This window comes from Rhineura floridana, chromosome 3, assembly GCF_030035675.1.
Source record: "Rhineura floridana isolate rRhiFlo1 chromosome 3, rRhiFlo1.hap2, whole genome shotgun sequence".
Lineage (NCBI taxonomy): Eukaryota > Metazoa > Chordata > Lepidosauria > Squamata > Rhineuridae > Rhineura > Rhineura floridana.
The window spans coordinates 199,804,980-199,827,033 of record NC_084482.1 but is presented as its reverse complement, the minus strand read 5'-3'; the positions used below and the strand labels follow the sequence as shown (position 1 = coordinate 199,827,033).

The window sequence follows — 22,054 nt, the reverse complement described above, 5'->3', positions numbered from 1 at the left end:
ACCCCTACTGAAGGTCTTTCCACACTCCAAGCATTTATAAGGTTTGTACCCTGTGTGACTTCTTTGATGCAAAGTAAGGGTGTCACTCCGACGGAAGCTCTTTCCACACTCCAAGCATGTGTAAGGTTTGTCCCCTGTATGAGTTCTTTGATGTGAAGTAAGGTGGGAACGCTGACGATAGCTCTTTCCACACTCCAAGCATTTATAAGGTTTGTCCCCTGTATGAGCTCTGTGATGTACAGTAAGGTAACTATTGTGACTGAAGCACTTTTCACACTCCACACATTTATAAGGTTTGTTCCCTCTATGGATTCTCTGATGTACAGTAAGAAAACTACCCTGACTAAAGCTCTTTCCACACTCCATGCATTTATAAGGTTTGTCTCCTGTATGAGTTCTTTGGTGTGAGGTAAGGTGGTTACTTTGTCTGAAGTTCTTTCCACACTCCAAGCATTTATAAGGTTTGTCCCCTGTATGAGTTCTATGATGTGAAGTAAGGTTGCAATGCTGACTGAAGCTCTTTCCACACTCCAAGCATATATGAGGTTTGTCCCGTGTGACTTCTTTGATGTGAAGTAAGGGTGCTATTCTGACTGAAGCTCTTTCCACATTCCAAACATTTGTACGGTTTGTCCCGTGTGACTTCTTTGATGCAAAGTAAGGGTGTTATTCTGACTGAAGGTCTTTCCACACTCCAGCATCTATAAGGTTTATCCCATGTGCCTTTTTTGATGCAATGTAAGGTTGCTACTCCAACTGAAGCCCTTTCCACACTCCAAGCATGTGTAAGGTTTGTCCCCTGTATGAGTTCTGTGATGTGAAGTAAGACTGCTACCCCCACTGAAGCTCTTACCACACTCCAAGCACTTATAAGGTTTTTCCCGTGTGACTTCTTTGATGCAAAGTAAGGGTGTCACTCCGACGGAAGCTCTTCCCACACTCCAAGCATGTGTAAGGTTTGTCCCCTGTATGAGTTCTGTGATGTGAAGTAAGACTGCTACCCCTACTGAAGGTCTTTCCGCACTCCAAGCATTTATAAGGTTTGTTCCCTCTATGGATTCTCTGATGTACAGTAAGGAAACTACCCTGACTAAAGCTCTTTCCACACTCCATGCATTTATAAGGTTTGTCTCCTGTATGAGTTCTTTGGTGTGAGGTAAGGTGGCTACTTTGTCTGAAGTTCTTTCCACACTCCAAGCATTTATAAGGTTTGTCCCCTGTATGAGTTCTATGATGTGAAGTAAGGTTGCAATGCTGACTGAAGCTCTTTCCACACTCCAAGCATTTATAATGTTTGTCCCCTGTATGAGTTCTTTGATGTGAAGTAAGGTGGGAACGCTGACGAAAGCTCTTTCCACACTCCAAGCAAATATGAGTTTTCTCCCCTGTATGAGTTCTGTGATGCAAACTAAAGCTGCTATTCTGACTGAAGGTCTTTCCACACTCCAAGCATCTATAAGGTTTATCCCCCGTGTGACTTCTTTGATGCAACGTAAGGTTGCTACTCCAACTGAAGGCCTTTCCACACTCCAAGCATTTGTAAGGTTTCTCCCCTGTATGAGTTCTGTGATGCGAAGTAAGGTTGCCACTGTCACTGAAGCTCTTTCCACACTCTAAGCACTTATAAGGTTTTTCCCCTGTGTGACTTCTTTGATGCAAAGTAAGGGTGTCACTCCGACGGAAGCTCTTTCCACACTCCAAGCATGTGTAAGGTTTGTCCCCTGTATGAGTTCTTTGATGTGAAGTAAGATGGGAATGCTGACGAAAGCTCTTTCCACACTCCAAGCAAATATGAGTTTTCTCCCCTGTATGAGTTCTGTGATGCAAAGTAAGGTTGCTACTGTCATGGAAACTCTTACCACACTCCAAGCATTTATAAGGTTTGTCCCCTGTATGAGTCCTTTGATGTGAAATAAGGCGGGAACGCTGACTGAAGCTCTTTCCACACTTGGAGCATTTATAAGGTTTGTCACCTATGTGAGTTTTTTCATGGTTTCTAAGGGTGCTACTCACACTGAAGGTCTTTCCACACTCCAAGCATTTATAAGGTTTGTCCCCTGTATGAGTTCTTTCATGTTTACTAAGGCTGCTACTCAGACTAAAGGTCTTTCCACACACCAAGCACTTATGAGGTTTGTCCCCTGTATGAGTTCTGTGATGCGAATTAAGGTTGCCACTGTCGCGGAAGCTCTTTCCACACTCGAAGCATTTATAAGGTTTGTCACCTATATGAGTTCTTTCATGTCTACTAAGGTTGCTACTCTGACTGTAGGCCTTTCCACACTCCAAGCATGTATAAGGTTTGTCCCCTGTATGAGTTTTTTCATGTTTTCTAAGGTTGCCACTCCGACTAAAGGTCTTTCCACACTCCAAGCATGTATAAGGTTTGTCCCCTGTATGCGTTCTTTCATGCATACTAAGGGTGCTTCTGTCACTGAAGTTCTTTCCACACTCTAAGCATTTATATGGTTTCCCTCCTGTATGCAATCTTTGATGGGAAGTAAGATCTGAGCTGTACTGAAATCTCTTTTCACATTCCAAGCATTCATACTTCAATTCAGTTTCCTGTTGAATTTTATATTCACCACGCTGAGAAGTTCCAAATTCATCTCCTGGCATCTGCGTTGGTTTCCCCTCTTGTCTCTTTGCTCCATCTTGACTCCTCAGTTTCTGTTCCTGCACCTGCTCCTCAGTTTTGTCCAGTGATACTTCTGATGGTTCTCCCTCAGCCTTGATCTCCCAGACATCTCCTGGTGGAATGAAAAGGAAAGGAGATAAAATGCTGTGGAGAAATGTTGTGAATATGTTATGATTTGTACTTTGAAAACATATTTCTGGGACCTCTGATATCAGAGATTTATTTATTTATTTATTACATTTGTATACTGCCAAATAGTCGAAGCTCTCTGATTAACTGTCAAAGCTTGAAGCCTTGTACAGAGTTATTTTAGCTGTAGGTGCTTGGTAACAGGTTGTGAAAAGACACTCAGAGAGAGATGGTTGTGACAAAAATCTGGTCTCTTGTTCCTCCATTTCAGCTGGGCAGCTCAATGCTTATGTACAGCTGGAATTCACAAAGGTAGGATGGATCCTGTCTGACAGAAACATAGTCCTTTCCTCTGCCCAGAGGGCAGCTCCCCTTCCCTCTCTCCCTCCCTCCCAAAATATTAGCTCTCTGTTACCTGCAGTATGCGATAGTGCTGGAAGATGAGACTCCCAGGTCAGATGGCTCTAAGCCAGCTACTGGGGAAGAACAACAGACGAGCATGAGTAGCACTGTGACTAATGACGCCACTGGGTCAAAGCTGAACGGAAGCCCAGAGGCTGATGTGCAGAGATGCGAAAGGAGAGTCCAGAGTTATACGACACATATAATAGGAACATGGAACATGAGAAGCATGAACCAGGGAAAGTTAGAAATTGTCAAACAAGAAATGGAATACATCCACAAAGGTGACCAGAGATAATATTGCAAACGTACATTGGATAATGGAACGGACCAAGGTACTGCAGAAGACAATCACCTTCTGCTTTATAGATTGCAGCAAAGCCTTTGTGTAGATCATGAAAAACTACGGAATGCTTGAAAAGAAATGGGGGTGCTACAGCATCTCATTGTTCTGATGCACGACCTTTACTCTGCACAAGAGGCTACTGTAAGGACAGAATATGGAGAAACCGATTGGTTCCCTATCAGAAAGGATGTGAGACGGGTTTACTTTATCACCCTATTAGTTTAATCTATACGCAGAACATATCATACGGAAAGCTGGACTGGATGAAGATGAAGGAGATGTGAAACGTGGAGGAAGATATATCAATAATTTAAGATATGCAAATGATACCATACTACTAGCAGAAACCAATAATGATAGGAAACAAATGCTGATGAAAGTTAAAGAGGAAAGCACAAAAGCAGGACTACAGCTGAACGTCAAGAAGACTAAAGTAATGACAACAGAAGATTTATGAACCTTTAAAGCTGACATTGAGGACATTGAACTTGACAAGGATTATCAATACCTTGGCACAATCATTAACCAAAATGGAGACAATAGTCAAGAAATTAGAAGAAGGCTAGAGAAAGGTCCTCAAATGCAAAGATGTATCCCTGGACACTAAAGTCATGATCATTCAGACCATGGTATTCCTGACCTCTATGTATGGATGTGAAAGTTAGACAGTGAAAAAGGTGGGTAAGAGAAAAATAAACTCATTTGAAATGTGGTGTTGGAGGTGAGCTTTGTGCATATGATGGACTGTGAAAAAGACAAATAATTGGGTGTTAGAACAAATTAAACCAGAAAAATCGCTAGAAGCTAAAATGATGAAACTTTGAACGCATAATGACAGGATTCACTAGAGAAGACAATAATGCTGGGAAAAACAGAAGGGAGTAGAAAAAGAGGAAGATCAAACAAAAGATGGATTGATTCCATAAAGGAAGCCACAGACCTGAACTTACAACATTTGAACAGGGTGGTTACAACAAATGCTATTGGAGGTCGCTGATTCTTAGGGTCGCCATAATCAAGTTGTAATCAACTTGAAGGCACATAACACACACACACCTGCACTACATGAGTTGAGGTTTAATTGATCCAAGGAAGCCCATTGCGCCTTAAACCTATCTGAGAGGAAATATCCTTAAAAGGTGGGCTGTGATATGCAGCCTTTGTCCCTCATCCACCATCAGAAAAAAGCCTGCAGTTGACCAGCCAAACAGCTTTACACCTGAGAGGACCGACATCCTGGAGGTAAGTAGTGACTTAGGATCAGGCAGATACTTCACCTAAAGAGCTTCTTTTATTTCAAGATTCTGCTTTGAGCAATTTGTTCCTTTCCCTTTCTCTGTTGTTCTTAATGATCATTTTATAATTGGAAATCCGACATCCCATGTGCCTTGGACAGTTGGGTTCCCCGCTGCTGAGTAAAAGGTGCTAAAGAAAAGCTGACTCTTCAGATTGCTGGCAGAGACAGAACGAGAGTATTGGCTTTAGGCCTTACAGTAAGTGAAAGAGGCCTCTAGCTGGGACGCACAGGGCGTGCTGTAGGATCCCAGAATTGTGAGTACTGAATTGGGCCCCCGAGAGTCTTCCTGTCTGGGAAAAAGGGGTGCAGGAAATGGTGACAGCTCTGCTGGATAACTTGAAATCAGAGCTTGGAAGATTACTTTTAAAAAGTAATAAATTACAGTTACCGTTACATGGCCCCAAAAAGTAGTAATTACCGTTACAATTACAATTGCTCTGAAAGTAACTGATTACTTTACTTTTCCTCCAAAGTAATCACTACAATTACATTTCAGTTACTTACAAGGTGCTGGCCTTGGCTGCTACACATCTAAGTAGCCTAAAACAACATTAAAAATAAACAAACACATACAGAGGTAGTAGAATAATTATTTTTATTCATAAGATAGCAAATGGTGGTCTGTCCACTGGTAAGGGTGGTGGGGAGGGAGGCTGAGGCCACTACTCAGATCTTTGCACGCCAAACCAAGTGCAACCCCCCCTCAGCCAGCCAGCATAATCTCTCTCACTTAACCACCTCCCTGACCCTACCCTGCCACCAACTAAGGGACACTCAAGCAAACATTTTCCCCTCAGATGCAAAAAAGTTAAAATACTGCAAATGCAGCACAGTAGCCAGACAGGGTGGTGGAGGCCACTTTGTGTGCCAAGTGCAACCCCCCCCCCCACACACAGTCATCTTTCACCTCCACAGTTCTTTATCTCAATTCTGCTGCTGCCTCCTTCTCCTCCTTTATCCATGTTCTTGACCTCCGGATCATTTCCCCCTCCACTCCATTCTTCACCACCACTATCTGTTTTTTAAAATAATTGTTTTCTCCACTCCACCCCATCTCACTCTCCGCCTCCTCCCTTGTTGCCTCCTACCCATCCACAGAGCATGAGGAAAGAGCAACACTGCACAGAAACCCAGTTTGAGGCACATGATTTTCATCTACAAATCAGAGGAGCAGAAGACTTCCCCTGCTCTCCCCCAAGTAATGCCCAAAAGTAATTCTGGAAACATTACAATTACTCCACAAAAGTAGTAAAATTACTCCTAGTTCTATTACAATCAAAATGTAAAGGAATTACCCACTCGTTACTCAAAAAAGTAATGAATTACAAGTAATTCGTTACTTGTAACTAGTTACTTCCAAGCTCTGCTTGAAATGCGCAGTGGGTCAGATCTGCGAAGCAGGTGTGCCAGGAAGGGAGTAAGAACCCTATCCTGAACCTCTCCTTTCATCAGTTAGTTACGGAAGTAACAATTTAGGCTGCCTTTTAAGGTAAAGCACCCTCCCAAGAAGTCTCACATAAAAATAATCGGTATTAAACATACTTTCAATAACATACCATTATTTTAAACAGTACTGGAGCAAATATTTAAAATCTCGTTTAAGAAGTCTCTCAGATTAACCAAGGCATTACTAACACAGTTCAAACCAGCAGAAGACAATCATCAATAATCCAGCATCTCAAATAAGAGCAATTTGAAACAACCTGATCTTCAGTGCCTGTTAAATAACTGAATCAAACACAGCCGTACCTATCGCTTGGGAAGGATACCCAAGTATTCCACAAGTGAGGGGCCTCCACAGAAAAAGCCCAATATCTAGTATCTGTCAATCTATCATGTTATCATTTATAATTGCATTTACACCCCTCCCTTCCTCCCAGGAGTTGAAAATGTGGAGGCTATTGCAGCATCTCCATAACAAACGTCACCTTGATGAAAGCTAAGCTATGGAACTCCTTGCCCAAGGTAAACGCTATTGCAAAGAAAATAGCAATTTTCAAAAATGGATTGGTAGAAAATGTCAGTAATTGCCAGCTGAGTATGCCATATTTTTCTTCTTTCTGCCACCATTTTGTGACTGGCTTAACCGCTGCACCACCACTTTGTGACCAATGGGCTTCAGTAATTTTCAGGGTTCCGAGGTGGGCCCTAGGGACAGAAAAATTGAGAACTCTGTGCTAGGCGATGCTGAAGGAGGAACAATTCATGTTCTACAATTAATTCTTAATTCCTGAACGCAGAGGAGTCCAGTCACACACCTGAGTATATTTCTCCCCCTCTGCAAAACCCTGGACAAAGAGGTCTTCTCAATCTCCTTCCAGTCAGAAAATGAGGTTAGGTTTCAAATTCACATGTCCTTTTCCAAGCAAAATACATATAAACGTGAATCTGCCTTATACAGTGAAAATCTATTGGCCTACCCAGGAGTGGCCAACTGGGAGGGGTGCCAGCCATCAGGCCTCCTGGCAGTGACATCACTGTCTCTTGGTGCAAGAGAGAGGGGCAAGGCAATGGGGAAGTCAGGGTCTATGGGCACACTGTGCCCACACAGCCCCAAACTACCTGCTGCCTTGCCCCTCCCTCTCTCTGCCAGCTACTCCTGGGTGTATTCACCTTAGAGACCCGCCTGGCCACAACAAAGAGAATCCAGATAAATAACTCATGACAGATGCATTTGTTTGCTAAGATGGCTACCATTATCAGCTCCCCATGGGCACCTGGTTGACCACTGTGAAAACAGAATCCCGGACTACGCAAGCCTTTGGTTTCATCCAGCAGGTCTCTTGTAATCTATTTATGCCCAGGGTAAGTTCATCAGCACCCTTCTAATGATCTCATTGGCAACTGTATTAGGCCTGTAGGCAAATGTATAGCCGCTTTTAGGCATGGAGGCCTGTACTCTCTTCTCCAGAGCCTAGCACACCTGGTACCTTATCTGAGGGGCTAAAGAGCTTACATTCCAAGGAGCAGTCTGATGCTCTGCTAGGAAACTAGCTCTGGGATGCCTGGATGCTTCCCCTATTAGCAGTATCAGTTATTGCTGTATCATCCTGAGAACGTGCCTTATTAATAAGATAATCAAGTGTTATGCTGAGAAAGCAATGACCCAACACTTTGTCGCAATTAATTACTTACATAAGATCACCACTGTGCCTGTAAACAAGTATATTATATATATCACTCTAGTTGCCCAGTTTGTGTGTTCAGACTGGTCAACGTTTGTGCAGGATCTTGCAGTCTGATCCACCTATTGGGTACGCCTGTGCACTGGAAGTTACTCGGTAAAACTCTCCTTGTAAGCAAACCTGGAACTGGCATATCGTTTCCTTGGTATTCCTAAAACCTGGAAGCCCACAGCTGGGACATACAGCAACACCACCAAGAGGAATTCATACCTTTCATAGCTATTGATTAAGGGTGAAATGATCCTTCTCATCAATCTCCCGCATGACCTCCTTGCATAGAGCTCTGTGTCCTGGATTCAGCTGAGCCCATTCCTTCTCCGTGAAATGCAAGGACAGCTCCTCAAAGGTCACCAGTCCCTGGAAGAAGAAAATAATTGCTTTCTTCATTAACGCTCCCAGGTAAGGTGTGGACATCATCTGCCCTCCACTTACACTCTGAAGAGAGACGGGGCAAGCGGGACGTTTTCCTTCAGCGTTCACAGATAATCACAGATAGATGGCATCTATCCGAGAGGTCTTAAAACAGCCCAAATGTGACATTGCCGATCTTCTAACAAAAATATGTACCTTCTCCCAAAGACATGCTACCATATGGACTGGCAAATGTATTACAATTTAAAAGCAAAAGGACACAGCAGGTATCCTGGAAATCAGAGGCCTGTTAGTTTAATATTTGTTTTGGGAAAAGTAATGGTAAATATTCTTAAAGGCAGAATTACCAAACATGGAGCCAAACTTAGAAATCGTGGGATAAGAGGAAATATGCTCTTATGGATCAGTAAGTGTTTAAAGATCAGGAAGGAGAGAGCAGGAATAGATGAATAGTTCTCCCAATGGAGGGATGTAAGGAGTGCCCCCCCCATCATCATTATTAGGACCTGAACTTTTAAACTTGTTCCTAAAGGACACAGATTTGGAGTGGGAAGTGAGGTAACCAAGTTTACTGTAGATATCAAATTGTTCAGGGTGGTTAAAACAAATGGGGATTGGGAGGAACTCCAAAAGGCTTGGGCATTAAAGAGCAAATGCAATTAAATGTAAGGAAGTGTAAAGTGATGCACAGTCAAGTAAAAATTCGTAATTGGACTGGTGGTGACCAGGAAAGAGACCTTGAGGTCATAGCGGATGCCCGAATTAAGATACAAATGTTGTAGCTACGAAGTTGGTGAATTCCATGTGAGGGATCATTAAGTCACAGATTGGAAATAAAATTGCCAATAGTTTTTTTTAATTGTTTTTATTGATTTTACAGTAATTTAACATAGGTAATGTATAATACAAAAATACAACAGTTTAACTTTAAATCCCTCCTCCTTCCCCCCTCCCTCTTCTATAGAGCCCTTTCTTTTTGGGATTCAGTATATGTGCTATGTTATGGAAGATGTACAGGTAAGTATTGGTATAGAAGTGATTGTTTTAGTGAGTAACAATTGAGTACAATATAAACATGAAGTAATTTAAAGGATATTATTATTTGTTTATGAAAACCAGATAGTTTTTGCAGATGGAGAAAGTTGGATGTGTAAGTCTCGTTGTGAGGTGTATTCCATATAGTTCCACCATATTGACGTGAACATTTCTGGTTTTGCAGCACCTCTTAGAAATCGAAGGTGTAGTGTGATTTTGTCCAGTAAAGCTATCGTCCAGATTTTATTAAACCAGATTTGCAAGTTTGGTCCATCTTGATTTTTCCAGTGCTGTAATATTGTTAGTCTTGCTGCCATAAGTAGTTTACATATCAGATGTTTTGATTTTAATGATTTGTTTTCATTTTTGAATAAAGATAATAGAAATAATTCCGGTGTTAAGTGTATCTTTTCTTTCGTAATGTTGTTGAGTTCAGTCTGTATTAAAGTCCAGAATGTGGTGACCTGCAGGCAACTCCACCATAGATGAAAATATGTTCCTTTCTGATTGCATCCTCTCCAACACAAGGGAGATGTTGATGAAGATATATGAGAGAGTTGTATTGGTGTATAGTACCATTTATGAATTGTTTTCAACATAGTTTCTTTATGTATTGCAGATATTGTTTTATTGTGTTTAGTGAAAAATAGAAGACCATTCAGATGTTTCCAGTTGATAACCCAGATCTTTTTCCCATTGGTTTTTCAGACCTGTTAGTTTCCCCATATCATTTTCTAATAATATTTTATACAGGTTAGAAACTATTCCTTTACCAGAGTGACCGTTATCCAATAATATTTTTTCAAATGGTGTAAAGTCTTTAGTGGCGTATGTTTTGATGTGAGGATCCTTTAGTATAGTTTGTAGTTGATATGTGTGAAACCAATCTAAATTCCAGGATGGGATATCAATTTTTAGATGTTGAATAGTGATTGGGTTACCCTGTGGGAAAAAATCTCTCAATCTAAAATAGTTTTTCTCCTCCCCAATTCCTATATATTTTTTCAAAAAGTCATCTCCTGCTTTCGGATAAGCAGGTAGGGGAGTTAGAGGGGAGTATATTGAGGATAGTTTTAATTGCCATTGTTTCCAAATGGAGAATGTGGATCTTGTAAATGGATTAATAATAGTTTTAATCCAGGTGTGAGTAATTGGTAAAAAAGGTAAATTCCATATCTTGCCTTTTGATAACATAGTTTCCTCTAGTCCAATCCAGGATTTTTTTGATTTCATTATGATGAAACTAAGTTGGCGAAGTTGAAGTGCTATGTAATAGAAATATAAATTCGGAAGTCCCCAACCTCCGGAGTTTGTGTGTGTGTAAAATGATGTCATTGCTAATCTTGGTCTTTTATTTTGAAAAATGAAGTTATTTATCATATTTTGCCATTTACGAATAATATTGTGTGTAATAAGAAGAGGGAGAACTTGAAATAGATAGAGAAATCTGGGGATTATTTTCATGTGAATGGTCGCTATTCGTCCTAATATGGAGTTTTTTCCATTTATTTAAGTCTGATTTCATTTTTCGTATTAGGGGGTGATAATTAATATAAAACAGTTTTGATGTCTTTTTTGGAATCAAAATTCCCAGGTATCTGAAGGCAGAGTTACATATATTAATTCCCAGTATTTTGCGGGTGGTCAATTGGTCTTGAGGACCAACATGAAAAAACATTATAGAGGATTTATTGAAATTTATTTTAAGTCCAGATATGTCTGAGAAAGTTTCAAGCGTCAGTTTAAGTAGTGAGGCTGATTGTGATGGATTTCCTAACATTAAAGTCATATCATCTGCGTATAAATTCAATAGGTGTTCTTTGTCAGTCATATTAATTTTGTAGCCCTGTATTTGGGTATGTGAGCGTAATTTCATAGCTAGAGGTTCTAGGGCAAGAGCAAATAGCAATGGAGAGAGAGGACAACCTTGTTTCGTGCCTCTGTGTATTGTTATGGGATCAGAATCTAGATTATTAGTGCGAATTACTGCAGAAGTGATGTCATATAATCGATTTACCATATTTAGTATCCTTTTACCTAATTTATATTTATCTAGTACTTTGATTAAATAATTCCAGTTTAAGCAGTCAAAGGATTTGTATATGTCTAAAGATAAGATACCTAGTGGTTTTTTGTTTGTTTTGGCGTGAAATATGTTAAGCAATCTTCGGATGGGATCAGATATATGTCTTCCTTTAATGAGCCCTGTTTGGTCTACATGAACAAGATCAGTTATCATTGAATTGATTCTACATGCTAATATAGAAGTAAATAATTTTTGATCCTGGTTAAGAAGATTTATTGGGCGGTAGGATTCCACTTTTGATTTGTCTTTATTTGGTTTGGGTATAACTATTATGCGGGATGTTTTCCAGGTTTCTGGAATAATTCCACCTGACCAAATATAATTAAATAGTTGTGTTAGGTGTGGGGTTATCACGTCTTTAAAGACTTTATAAAATGTGCTATTGAAGCCATCTGGTCCAGGTGCCTTATTGTGTTTGAGATTCTTGATTGCAGCAGATACTTCTTCTGTTGTTATGTCTTGGTTTAAAAATGTTTTTTGAGCATCTGAAGGGGTGGGTGGGGAAAAATCAAGGAGGTATTTATGAAGCTCCTCCATTGATAGGTGTAGTGCTATATAGTTTATTGTAGAAATCCATAAAACGTTTATTGATTTCTTTAATATCAGAAGTTCTCTTGATGTGTGATTGCTGTAATTGTAGTGGCGGTATGTCGTGATTTTAGAGTATGAGGTAGTAATCTACAGTGTTTATTTCCCCATTCATAGTATTTTTGTTTAGTGTACCAGAGAGATTTAGCTATTTTCGTAGCATCTATAGCTTCCAGTGCTTTCTTCTTCTGTTGTAGTTCCTCAAATGTAATGTCTGAGTTATTTTGTTTATGTTGAGATTCTAGTCTATCTATCTCTGTTAATAATTGAGTTTTAATCGGGTCAGTGCGACGTTTCTTCTTAGCCATTTCATTTATGCAGTGACCTCTCATTGTTGCTTTCATAGCATCCCACAATATATTCATTGTGATGTCAGGGGTATTGTTAAATTCAAAATATTCTTTTAACTTTTCCTGTAGTGTGTTAGTGGCTGATCGGTCAGTGATAAGGAGAGAGTCAAATCTCCATATTGAATTGTATGTAGTGTATTGTAGGGCGTTTAAATTTATTCCTACTGCAGCATGATCTGATACTATTCTGGGATATATTTCCGCTTTAGTAATATTAGTGAGGAGTTTTAAAGATACTAGGATATAATCTAGTCTCGAGAAAGTTTTAAATCTGGGAGATTGATATGTGTAATCTTTAATGTTAGTGTTCATGTGGCGCCATGCATCTATTAATCCGTGTTTTTGTAATAAAGACTGCATGGGAGATGATGTTTTTGTAATTGATATTGGTGGTCTTGTGCTTTTGTCTAGTATAGGGTCACTGCTCATATTTAAATCCCCGCCTATAAGAATTTCTCCTGAAGCAAATTTCTGAAGTTTTTAAAGTGTTTTGGATAGAAAATGTAGCTGATTAGTATTAGGAGAATAAATTGATGCTAGGGTGAAGTTACGATTTTGTAATAATCCAGAAAGGAATATATATCTGCCCTCTGGGTCTATTTGTTGTTTTTGAACTTGGACGTTAAGTGTATTAGCAAAGACAATTCCTACTCATCTTGAATGATTTCCTCCCATAGCTAAAAATTGTTTACCAAAATATTTATGTGGAAGAAGGTGATAATTAGATTTTGGTTTATATATTTCTTGCAGGAATATAATTGAGGGTTGTTGATTTTTAATATAATCTGAAACTCTCCGTCTTTTGATAGCATCTCCCAGTCCCCTCACATTTAGTGTTAACAGTTTAAGTTCAACCATTAGAAACATTTAAATTGAGTGTTTCGATCACTTGAATATACCAATATCCTTTAGTTCCATTCCATTTCCATCTTAATTTTACTGCGTTTAACCGTTTATAATGACTTGTATTGAAGATATAGCTCTGAAAACCCCAAGTAAAACATAACTTCCCCCCCAACATGTAACCCCCGTACCTAATGAAAGACAGAGTAAACTAACTCTGCTTACAGGTGTTGTCTACGACAGCCCTGTATCAGTCGGTCGAATTTCCGAGGTTTATTACCTCGGAGAAGAAGAAAAATAGTATAAGCTTGAATAGTAGCAAATAGAGAAAATTTTTAACTAAATAACTCATTATATTTCTGCTAACCCCAGCCTGTAGTAAATTGCACCAACTTAGCCTTTGCTTGTATTAGAGATTTGCGGTTTAGTCCTTGAGAGATTTGTTTGTGCGATGATTCATATGTTGTTCTATTCGTTAATGTTCATTTTTTCCTGGTGGATGTGGATCTCAGTGCTCTTTGAGTAGTAGTTGGATTGCTGACTATATCCATTCTTGGGCGTCTTCTGCGTCTTGTAGTGTGAGGGAAGGATTTCCAGTTTTCACAGTCAAGTAACATATTGAATAAATCATCTGATTCTATTTCTTCTTCGTCCCACGGAGAGTTTATGTTGAATAGTGCTAATATATTTAGCATGTCTTTCTTAGTTGATGCTTTGTGTTGTATGCCATCAATTTCTGTTATTAGAGCAAATGGGAAGCCCCAACGATACTTAATGCCTTCTTGTCTCAGAAGTTCTGTAGCAGGGCGAAATCCTTTTCGTTTTTGTAATGTTGCAGTGCTCAGGTCTTGTAGAAGTAAGACAGGGCTGCCTTCAAATTCGATTTGGTTTTTTGTACGTGCGATTTTAAGCAGTTCTTCTTTTTTTGCAAAATTATAAAATGCAATTATAATATCTCTAGGAGGGGCATTATTTTTTGGGCGAGGACCCAGACTTCTGTGTGCGCGTTCTATATCTGATGCAATAATGCCTGCTTCCGGCATGATTGATGACCACCAAGCTGTTAAAACCTGAATAATATTTTTATTATCAGTCCATTCTTTGATCCCACGCACTCTTAAATTTCGGTGATGGCCCCAATTTTCCTGGTCATCGACGCGAGTTAATATTTCTTTTTGATTAAGAATAATGTGTTTGATCACTTCTGTGTGTTGAATGCCCAGTTCTAAGGCCTCATCTGCAGTTTTAGTAACGTCGGCCATTTTGGTTGCCAGGGATGAGATTTTTTCATCTAAGATCTTAAAGCTGTCATCCCATTTTTGAAACAGGGAGCTTTGTAGGGAGGCAATTTGTGTGGAGAGGAGATTTGTAACTGGGTCTTGTTCTGATTCAGGGGTTAATAATTGTATTGACTCACTTTTTGATGATGTTGATGTTTTCGCCGTCATTTTAAGATCTTCGAGTTGATTTGATTCACGATGTGTGATGTGTCCAGCAAAAGGTAATTTTGTCAAAATAAGAAGTGTTGCTGTTGATCTAACTCTGCAGGAGGTATTCCTGATTCCGTTAGATATTTTTGATAGGATTTTGGAGTTCGTGTCAAGGCTTTTTTCATAGAAGAGGCTGCAGGGTTAGCAGAGCTCGCTCCAATGATCGCCACCTAGTGGATCTAAAATTGCCAATATCATAACGCCATTGCACAAATCTAAGATGTGATCCTACTTCGAATACTGTCTACAGTTCTAGTTGCCTGACCGCAAAAATAGTATTGTAGAGGTTGAAAAGATACAGAAAAGGGCAACGAAAATGACCAAGGCTACGGAAAAGTCACAACATTTGGGCATTTTTGCTGTAGGAAAAAAAACTAAGTGGAGACATGATAGAAGTGTATGACCACAACACTGAAAGCACATTCAAGCCAAATTTAAAGCACATGGCTTCCCCCAACCAATCCTGGATGATAGTTTTTCCTCACTGCGCTACATTCTCAGCACCCTTCATAAACTACAACTCCTGGGATTCTTTGGAGCAAGCCATATGCTTTCAATGTACAGTGTGGATGTGCTATAATGGTGCATGGTGGGGAGAAACTGGATAATACCCTCCGATTTAGTAGGGAACTTACACCTGGCATGTAGGAAGAGAAAGCTGGAAGTAGCTCCCACCACTTTGCATCATTTTCAGGAGAAACATCACTTGCTAAACGGTTTGTCTGGCAGGGTACCTTTAAAAAATGAGGGCAGGGCCATGGTTTTGCTTTTCTAAATTAAACGAGACCTTAATTCTAAGAGAACAGGAAACTGGGGAGGGCTGTCAGAATGGTATTGAAAGAACAACTTCAATATTAAACTATCAAAGCTCAACCAAAGAACAAATGAAAAAACATGAAGCTGCCCCATAACGAATTAGTCCATTTAGCTCACTACTTAGCTCCATTCTAACTACAGTATTAAGTGCCTACTTCTCAAAAGCTTAAGATCATGAAATTTATCCCGAGAAATCCAGATGTTCTCAAGGAATACTTGGATCTGGCCCCAAACACAGCCAGCTCAGGGGATGAGGCAGGTGGGACCCAGGGCAGGATTGCATTCTCAGATCTTACGAGACTGTTGGGGATGGGTGCTTAAAGGGGGTCCTCGCTTTCTTCCAACCTCCCTCTCCGCCCCCAATTGCATACCTTTAGACTGAGGCTCCCTCCGTGCAACTCCCAGCTAACATCACTGCAAAGAAAGAGGGGTTCTCGCCCTTTCACACTGCATTTCTTGCAAAAAGGCGGGACAGGAAAGGGAAGTCCCTCTTGCACTCTTTCCTTCTGGCCTGTTTTTGTTTGTTAACCCTTAAAGAGCACAGTGGCCGAAGGTCCTTGGCTGGTTCACAGGGAGAACAAGGGGAGGTGATAAGCACGTGTGTGGCCTGTGTCACTTCTTCATTTTAAAAATAAAAATGCCATGCACATTTTTAAAAAAAGGCTTTGAGGGAAAAGTTTAGGTTAGCCTAAACCCCGTTTTCTTTACCTGTTACAGTTCTATGCGCAGGGACTTTTTGAGTTTTTGATATTCTGATTAACAAGCTAGCTAAAAGTGGGCTGGATGGAACAACTATCAGGTGGATCCACAGTTGGCTGCAGAATCATACTCAAAGCGTGCTTATCAATGGTTCCTTCTCAAACTGGGCTCGGACATGGGCCCAGTGCTCTTCAACGTTTTTATTAACGACTTGGATGAGGAGGTACAGAGCATGCTTGTCAAATTTGCAGATGATACAAAGTTGGGGGGCATAGCTAATACTGTGGAAGACAGAAACAAAATTCAAAGGGACCTTGATAGACTGGAGCATTGGGCTGAGAACAACAGAATGAAATTCAACAGGGATAAATGCAAAGTTCTACACTTAGGAAAAAGAAACCAAATGCACAGTTATAAGATGGGGGATACTGTACTTGGCTCAGCAATACGACATGCGAGAAGGATCTTGGAATTGTCATTGATCACAAGCTGAATATGAGCCAACAGTGTGATGTGGCTGCAAAAAAGGCAAATGCTATATTAGGCTGCATTAACAGAAGTATAGTTTCCAAATTGCGTGAAGTACTAGTTCCCCTCTATTCAGCACTGGTTAGGCCTCATCTTGAATACTGCGTCCAGTTCTGGTCTCCACACTTCAAGAAGGATGCAGACAAACTGGAACAGTTTCAGAGGAGGGCAACAAGGATGATCAGGGGACTGGAAACAAAGCCCTACGAGGAGAGACTGAAAGAACTGGGCATGTTTAGCCTGGAGAAGAAAAGACTGGGGAGAGATATGATAGCATTCTTCAAGTACATGAAAGGTTGTCACATAGAGGGCCGGGATCTCGTCTCGATCATCCCAGAGTGCAGGACATGGAATAATGGGCTCAAGTTGCAGGAAGCCAGATTTCGACTCGACATCAGGAAAAAATTCCTGTTAGAGCCATACGACAATGGAACCAATTACCTAGAGAGGCAGTGGGCTCTCTGACACTGGAGGCCTTCAAGAGGCAGCTGGACAGCCATCTGTCAGGAATGCTTTGATTTGGATTCCTGCATTGAGCAAGGGGTTGGACTCGATGGCCTTATAGGCCGCGCAGGTCACAGGACAAACACCTGCAGGAACCGTTTTCCATCTTTTTAGGGACTGGCATGATCCTAAGACTTGTCAGGTGTCGAAGAGACTCACAAAGGTCACCCAGCACTGCTAGTCACACGAAGTAACCAATCTTCAGTCTTCACACCGGTATTTCCTACAGGCAGCTATTATGCTGGAGAGGTGTACTGAGAAGCGGAGGGCCAAAGTTTCCCACCAGTGTGAACATAACTACTATGCCCCTCTCTTGTGCGGAGGTTTTGATGAGTATCTACGGTAGTATCTAGGACTGAAGCTCTTTTCACTCAGTTTTTTATGATTGCTCCCCTTTAAGGATCCCTTGATAAAAACATAAGAAGAGCCTGCTGGATCAGGCCAGTGGCCAGGGTGAACCAAGAATGGGAATCTGATTCAAGCTGATTCCACCTGTGAATTCTTGATGCAAAATAAGGAAGGTACACTAAATGAAACTTTTTCTCCCCTGAAGGGCTCCCAAGAATAAGACGCTGTGGAGGCAGAAGTGTGGGGCCCCAGCCTCCTCTCATTTTTAAGAAAGAGTGACTCTTAATAGCCCCCACAGAAGGAACATTATGAAGCAAAATGCGAGCTCCTCCCACCCCTGCGATGTTTGTGGGATGAGCCAGCCAGCCTGCTGCTGCCCCTCTGTCTTTTCACCCAATGAGTAGAGTCACGGCTGTGATTGATGAGTGAATTGTTCAAACACCAGGAATCCTTGAGGCCCCGAAGAGCTCGTTTTCCTCTACCCAGAATGCTTCTTTCTGGCTTATGGCACCTTGTCATCTGCTTGAGATCAGCTACTCAATATAGATTATTTTCTGAAGATTCTCCTACACAGTAAGTGTGGGTGGATGTTAAAGAATTCCAGGGTATACAGATCTAGTCAGAAGTAAGTCTCTTTCTGTTTCACAGGGCTTAAGTAGGTACAGGATTGTTGCCTGGGATTTCTTGTAAGGAAGCAGCAGGGAAGGGCCCATGGTGGGAGGAAGCTCACTCGAATACAGTCTAAAAACACAATGGTCATGCTAAATTGGTTGAAGCCTGGAGGTGCGCTAATGGGGGGGGCGGAGAGTACAAAACTGTCTCTTTACAAAGAATCATCACTGTGGTTAAAGAAAGCAAAATGTGATGCCTGTGATATAAGCACTAAATCCCCTTTTGCAGTTGTTTTATACCTCCTTCTGTATCTTCACAACAGCCATGTGAGGTAGGTTCAGATGGTTGGTAACTGGTCTAACGCAGGAAGTGAGCAAAGCAATGATGAGTTAAGTGAATTTAAAATGTGAAACTACACATGCTCAGAGTACTGTTTTTATTTGCTATAAAAATCAGGAGTAGAAATTAGCAATCACAGCATGGAGAGTGTGGGGGATGGCTGTTTCCTGGCTTTGTGTGCATTTATTTCTAGTTTTTTCTCACCATTTTTGGTCTGTGCTGTATTACAAACTATGAAGTTACAAATGCTAATTTTTTTATATATATCAAGTTGTCCAAATGTTCTGTTGCTCTTGTTTTACAGCATGGACATTGCAGTGTTGAAGTGGATGGAAATGTTAACTGTTTGCTTCATAATTAGAGTGTTATCTAATTTCTTGGCTTGTTTTTTTCTAGGGAAAGGCAGCAGTGAGATGGGGGGTTTAGGTTGACTGTAGCAGCAATATGGGGGGAGGGGGAATATGGGAGTTCTTGGGAGTGGGTTGGTGCTGCTGGTATAAACATGTTTTGTTACTCAAAGAGGTCAAGGTGGTGTACATAGCTCCCCCCATTTCCATTTTATCCTCACAACAAGCCTGTGATGTAGGTAGGTTAAGACATAATGACTGGCCCAGGGGTACCTATTGAGCTTAAAGGCTAAGTGGACATTTCAGATTCTTTTTGCTGAAAAGTGAAAAAGAAAAATTTATTATGAAGTATTCATAAATACCACAACAAACAAATAAAGGCTTTGCTTTTTAACTATTTAAATCTTGAATATATCTCAGGATGAGCATCTGGACACAACTGCTGTAGTTTTTGCATTTGACACAGCATGGCCAACAGTCAGGGATGAGGGAGTCAGAGTCCAACGCTCCCCAGAGAGCCACAAGTTCCCCATCGCTGCTTTAGCCAACACGGTGACCCCTTTTGCAATTTGACCCCTTGCTGAGTAAGGTTGCCCCTTCTTGGTGGGGGACAGCTTCATTGGGCCGCTATAGTGTCACTCACAGACCGAACAGTCTTCAAAGGCAGCCCCACGTAGAGCGCGTTACAGTAATCTAAACGGGATGTAACTAAGGCATACATCACTGTAATCAAATCAAGCGTCTCCAGGAACGGGCGCAGCTGGCGCACCAGTCTTAGCTGGGCAAAAGCACTCCTGGCCACTGCAGAGACCTCGGCCTCCATGTTCAAAGCTGAGTCCAGGAGCACACCCAAACTGCGAACCTGTGTCTTCAGGGGGAGTGTAACCCCATCCAGCACAGGCTGAATCCCTATTCCCTGATTTGCCTTTCGACTAACCAGGAGCACCTCTGTCTTGTCTGGATTTAATTTCAATTTGTTCACCCTCATCCAGTCCATCACTGATGCCAGGCACCGGTTCAGGACCAGGACAGCTTCCTTGGCTTTAGGTGGAAAGGAAAAATAGAGTTGGGTGTCATACTGATGACACCGAACCCCAAACCCCTGGACAACCTCTCCCAGTGGTTTCATATAGATGTTAAATAACATGGGGGACATCTGGTCTTTCCCAGATCCATCCCTGAGCCATACTTCCAGTCATGCCTTTGAACATGTCCTGAACGCTTTCTGGGTGCGTCATCAGCTTACATTTCTATGATGGTGGATTAGATAACCCTCAAGGATGGCCCTCAAGGAGGCGCTTTAGTGTGTTAAAGGAATTAACCCTTAACACTCCCTCGTTTGAGTCTCTGAATGCCAGCATACGAGAGTCTCACTTTCAACCATATTTGGCATCAATCTTCAAAGTGACTCACTAATCTGGCCAATACCTTTATTTATGTAACATCACATTTCTTTCTTTAATTCCTTCCATCCTCCTTTCAACCAAATGTATGTATTGCATAACCTTCAGTGAACTTGATCATCTAACAATATATATATTAATGCAAAAAAAACAATTATAAGCCCTATTTCATGATATGCTATAGCAGTAATGACATTTTCTAGTGGATGAATTATCTTTATTTCTCTACCCACATTATGGCTTCTTTTTATTTATACTCAATACTTGGATCATAACGCTGAATCATTGTTATATCCATCATAGTAAATACCTTACTGATGTAATCCTGATTGGGAGGCCATTGTGGACACATACGTGCTTGGTGTGATAATAATGATAGAAACACAAACCAACCGAACTTCCCAGCTGGATTCATTTCTACACCCATAGTACAGCCTAACTATCACAATATTTGTACAATAGCAGGAACATTAAACAGTAAACAGGGTAAAATATGATCAGAAACATAGACAATCACAGTACATCAAAATAATAAAATACAGCAGTAAGAACTACAAACAAAAGAATCTTATTACATCTGTAGCATCTTCTCTGGAAATCTGGAAAAAGGAGCACGGAAACTTTTGTTTTTCAAAACCCACCTCCCACCGAGTGACTTTTGTAATGTCTTTTCTTCAACTGGCTTGGGTGGAAATTATAACGGCCTTGGAATTCTTCATTGATACATGTGAGGAGTTCTTCCAACAAACACTCTTGATTAAGCTGCTCTTGGAAAGCCACCAAGCCTGATTCTAACATGTCGGGGCAGGAATTCGCCAGATCCTCCAAGCCTTGTCCACACGGTCTGGAAATTCTCCTGTAGCCCTTACAATCAGACTTGAATCAATGCTGTCCTTTATCGAAAAGCCTTCCTCTCTTAACATTTTGGCAATATCTGCATCTGCTCCATCAGGAAGACACTTTGCAGAACCTGGGAAGGAATCAAAGGCTTTTAATTTAAAGTTAGTGAGTTCCTCATATATTTCCAATGCCTCTTTCCGCTCTTTCTCAGGATTTTTTTCCAGCCAGCCTTGCTAGATCCTCTACAGGCAATTCTTCTAAGGGAAACAAAGCATCAGGGTCCCACGGTTGGGAGAGCATCTGTTGGATGTAATGTCCTTTTCACACGTGCTGCATGTATCCAGGCCTCCTTTTTCTTTGCTTTAACTGCTATATTAGTGAATACAAGAACTGGAAAAGGTTGAACTCAAGAAATTACTACTTCTCACATATAATTTCCCCCAGCTTGCTCATAACAAGGAACATCAGTGGGAACAGACTGCGCTTCTTTAACCCTAGGCTGATTACAATGCTATTCATAAAGTCCAATATAACACAATATATATATAATCTTGATACTTTCCCAATCCCAAGGAACATCTCATACTTCACACAATTGGAAATCAGGAGGGTTGTTAGGCCCTCGAGAAAAAGACCTTTAGTCGTTCCCTCCTGAGGACCTTTATCCTTGGCCTCAGAGATTAAGACAAACCCCATTTCAGGAGTCGCTGTCCCTGCAGTGCAGTGTAATAGCAGGTGCCCACATGCATCTCCTTTCCCAGATGCCTCTCTAGGGCACTTCATCTTCCATGGCTGCAGCGGTGGTGGGAAGGGATCAGCCTCTGTGCAGCTGGCTATGAATAAGCAATTGATTGAGG

At 41.0% G+C, this 22,054-nt stretch overlaps 2 protein-coding genes across 2 annotated transcripts in view; one reads left to right on the top strand and one right to left on the bottom strand.

Moving 5' to 3' along the window:
- Positions 1-867: 867 nt before the first annotated feature.
- LOC133381063 (zinc finger protein 883-like) lies at positions 868-16,052 on the bottom strand. The gene is made up of 3 exons (XM_061619516.1): positions 15,949-16,052; positions 8,208-8,354; positions 868-2,750 (listed from the first exon to the last, which is right to left on the bottom strand). The coding sequence occupies exons 2-3, from the start codon at positions 8,212-8,214 to the stop codon at positions 868-870; spliced, it is 1,890 nt and encodes a 629-aa protein (XP_061475500.1). The 5' UTR covers positions 8,215-8,354; positions 15,949-16,052.
- The window catches only part of LOC133378869 (zinc finger protein 572-like), a 29,940-nt gene continuing 17,264 nt past the window's right edge, over positions 9,379-22,054 (top strand). The window contains exon 1 of the mRNA XM_061613483.1: positions 9,379-9,386. Coding sequence (XP_061469467.1) covers positions 9,379-9,386 — 8 coding nt within the window. The remainder of the gene's footprint in view (positions 9,387-22,054) is intronic.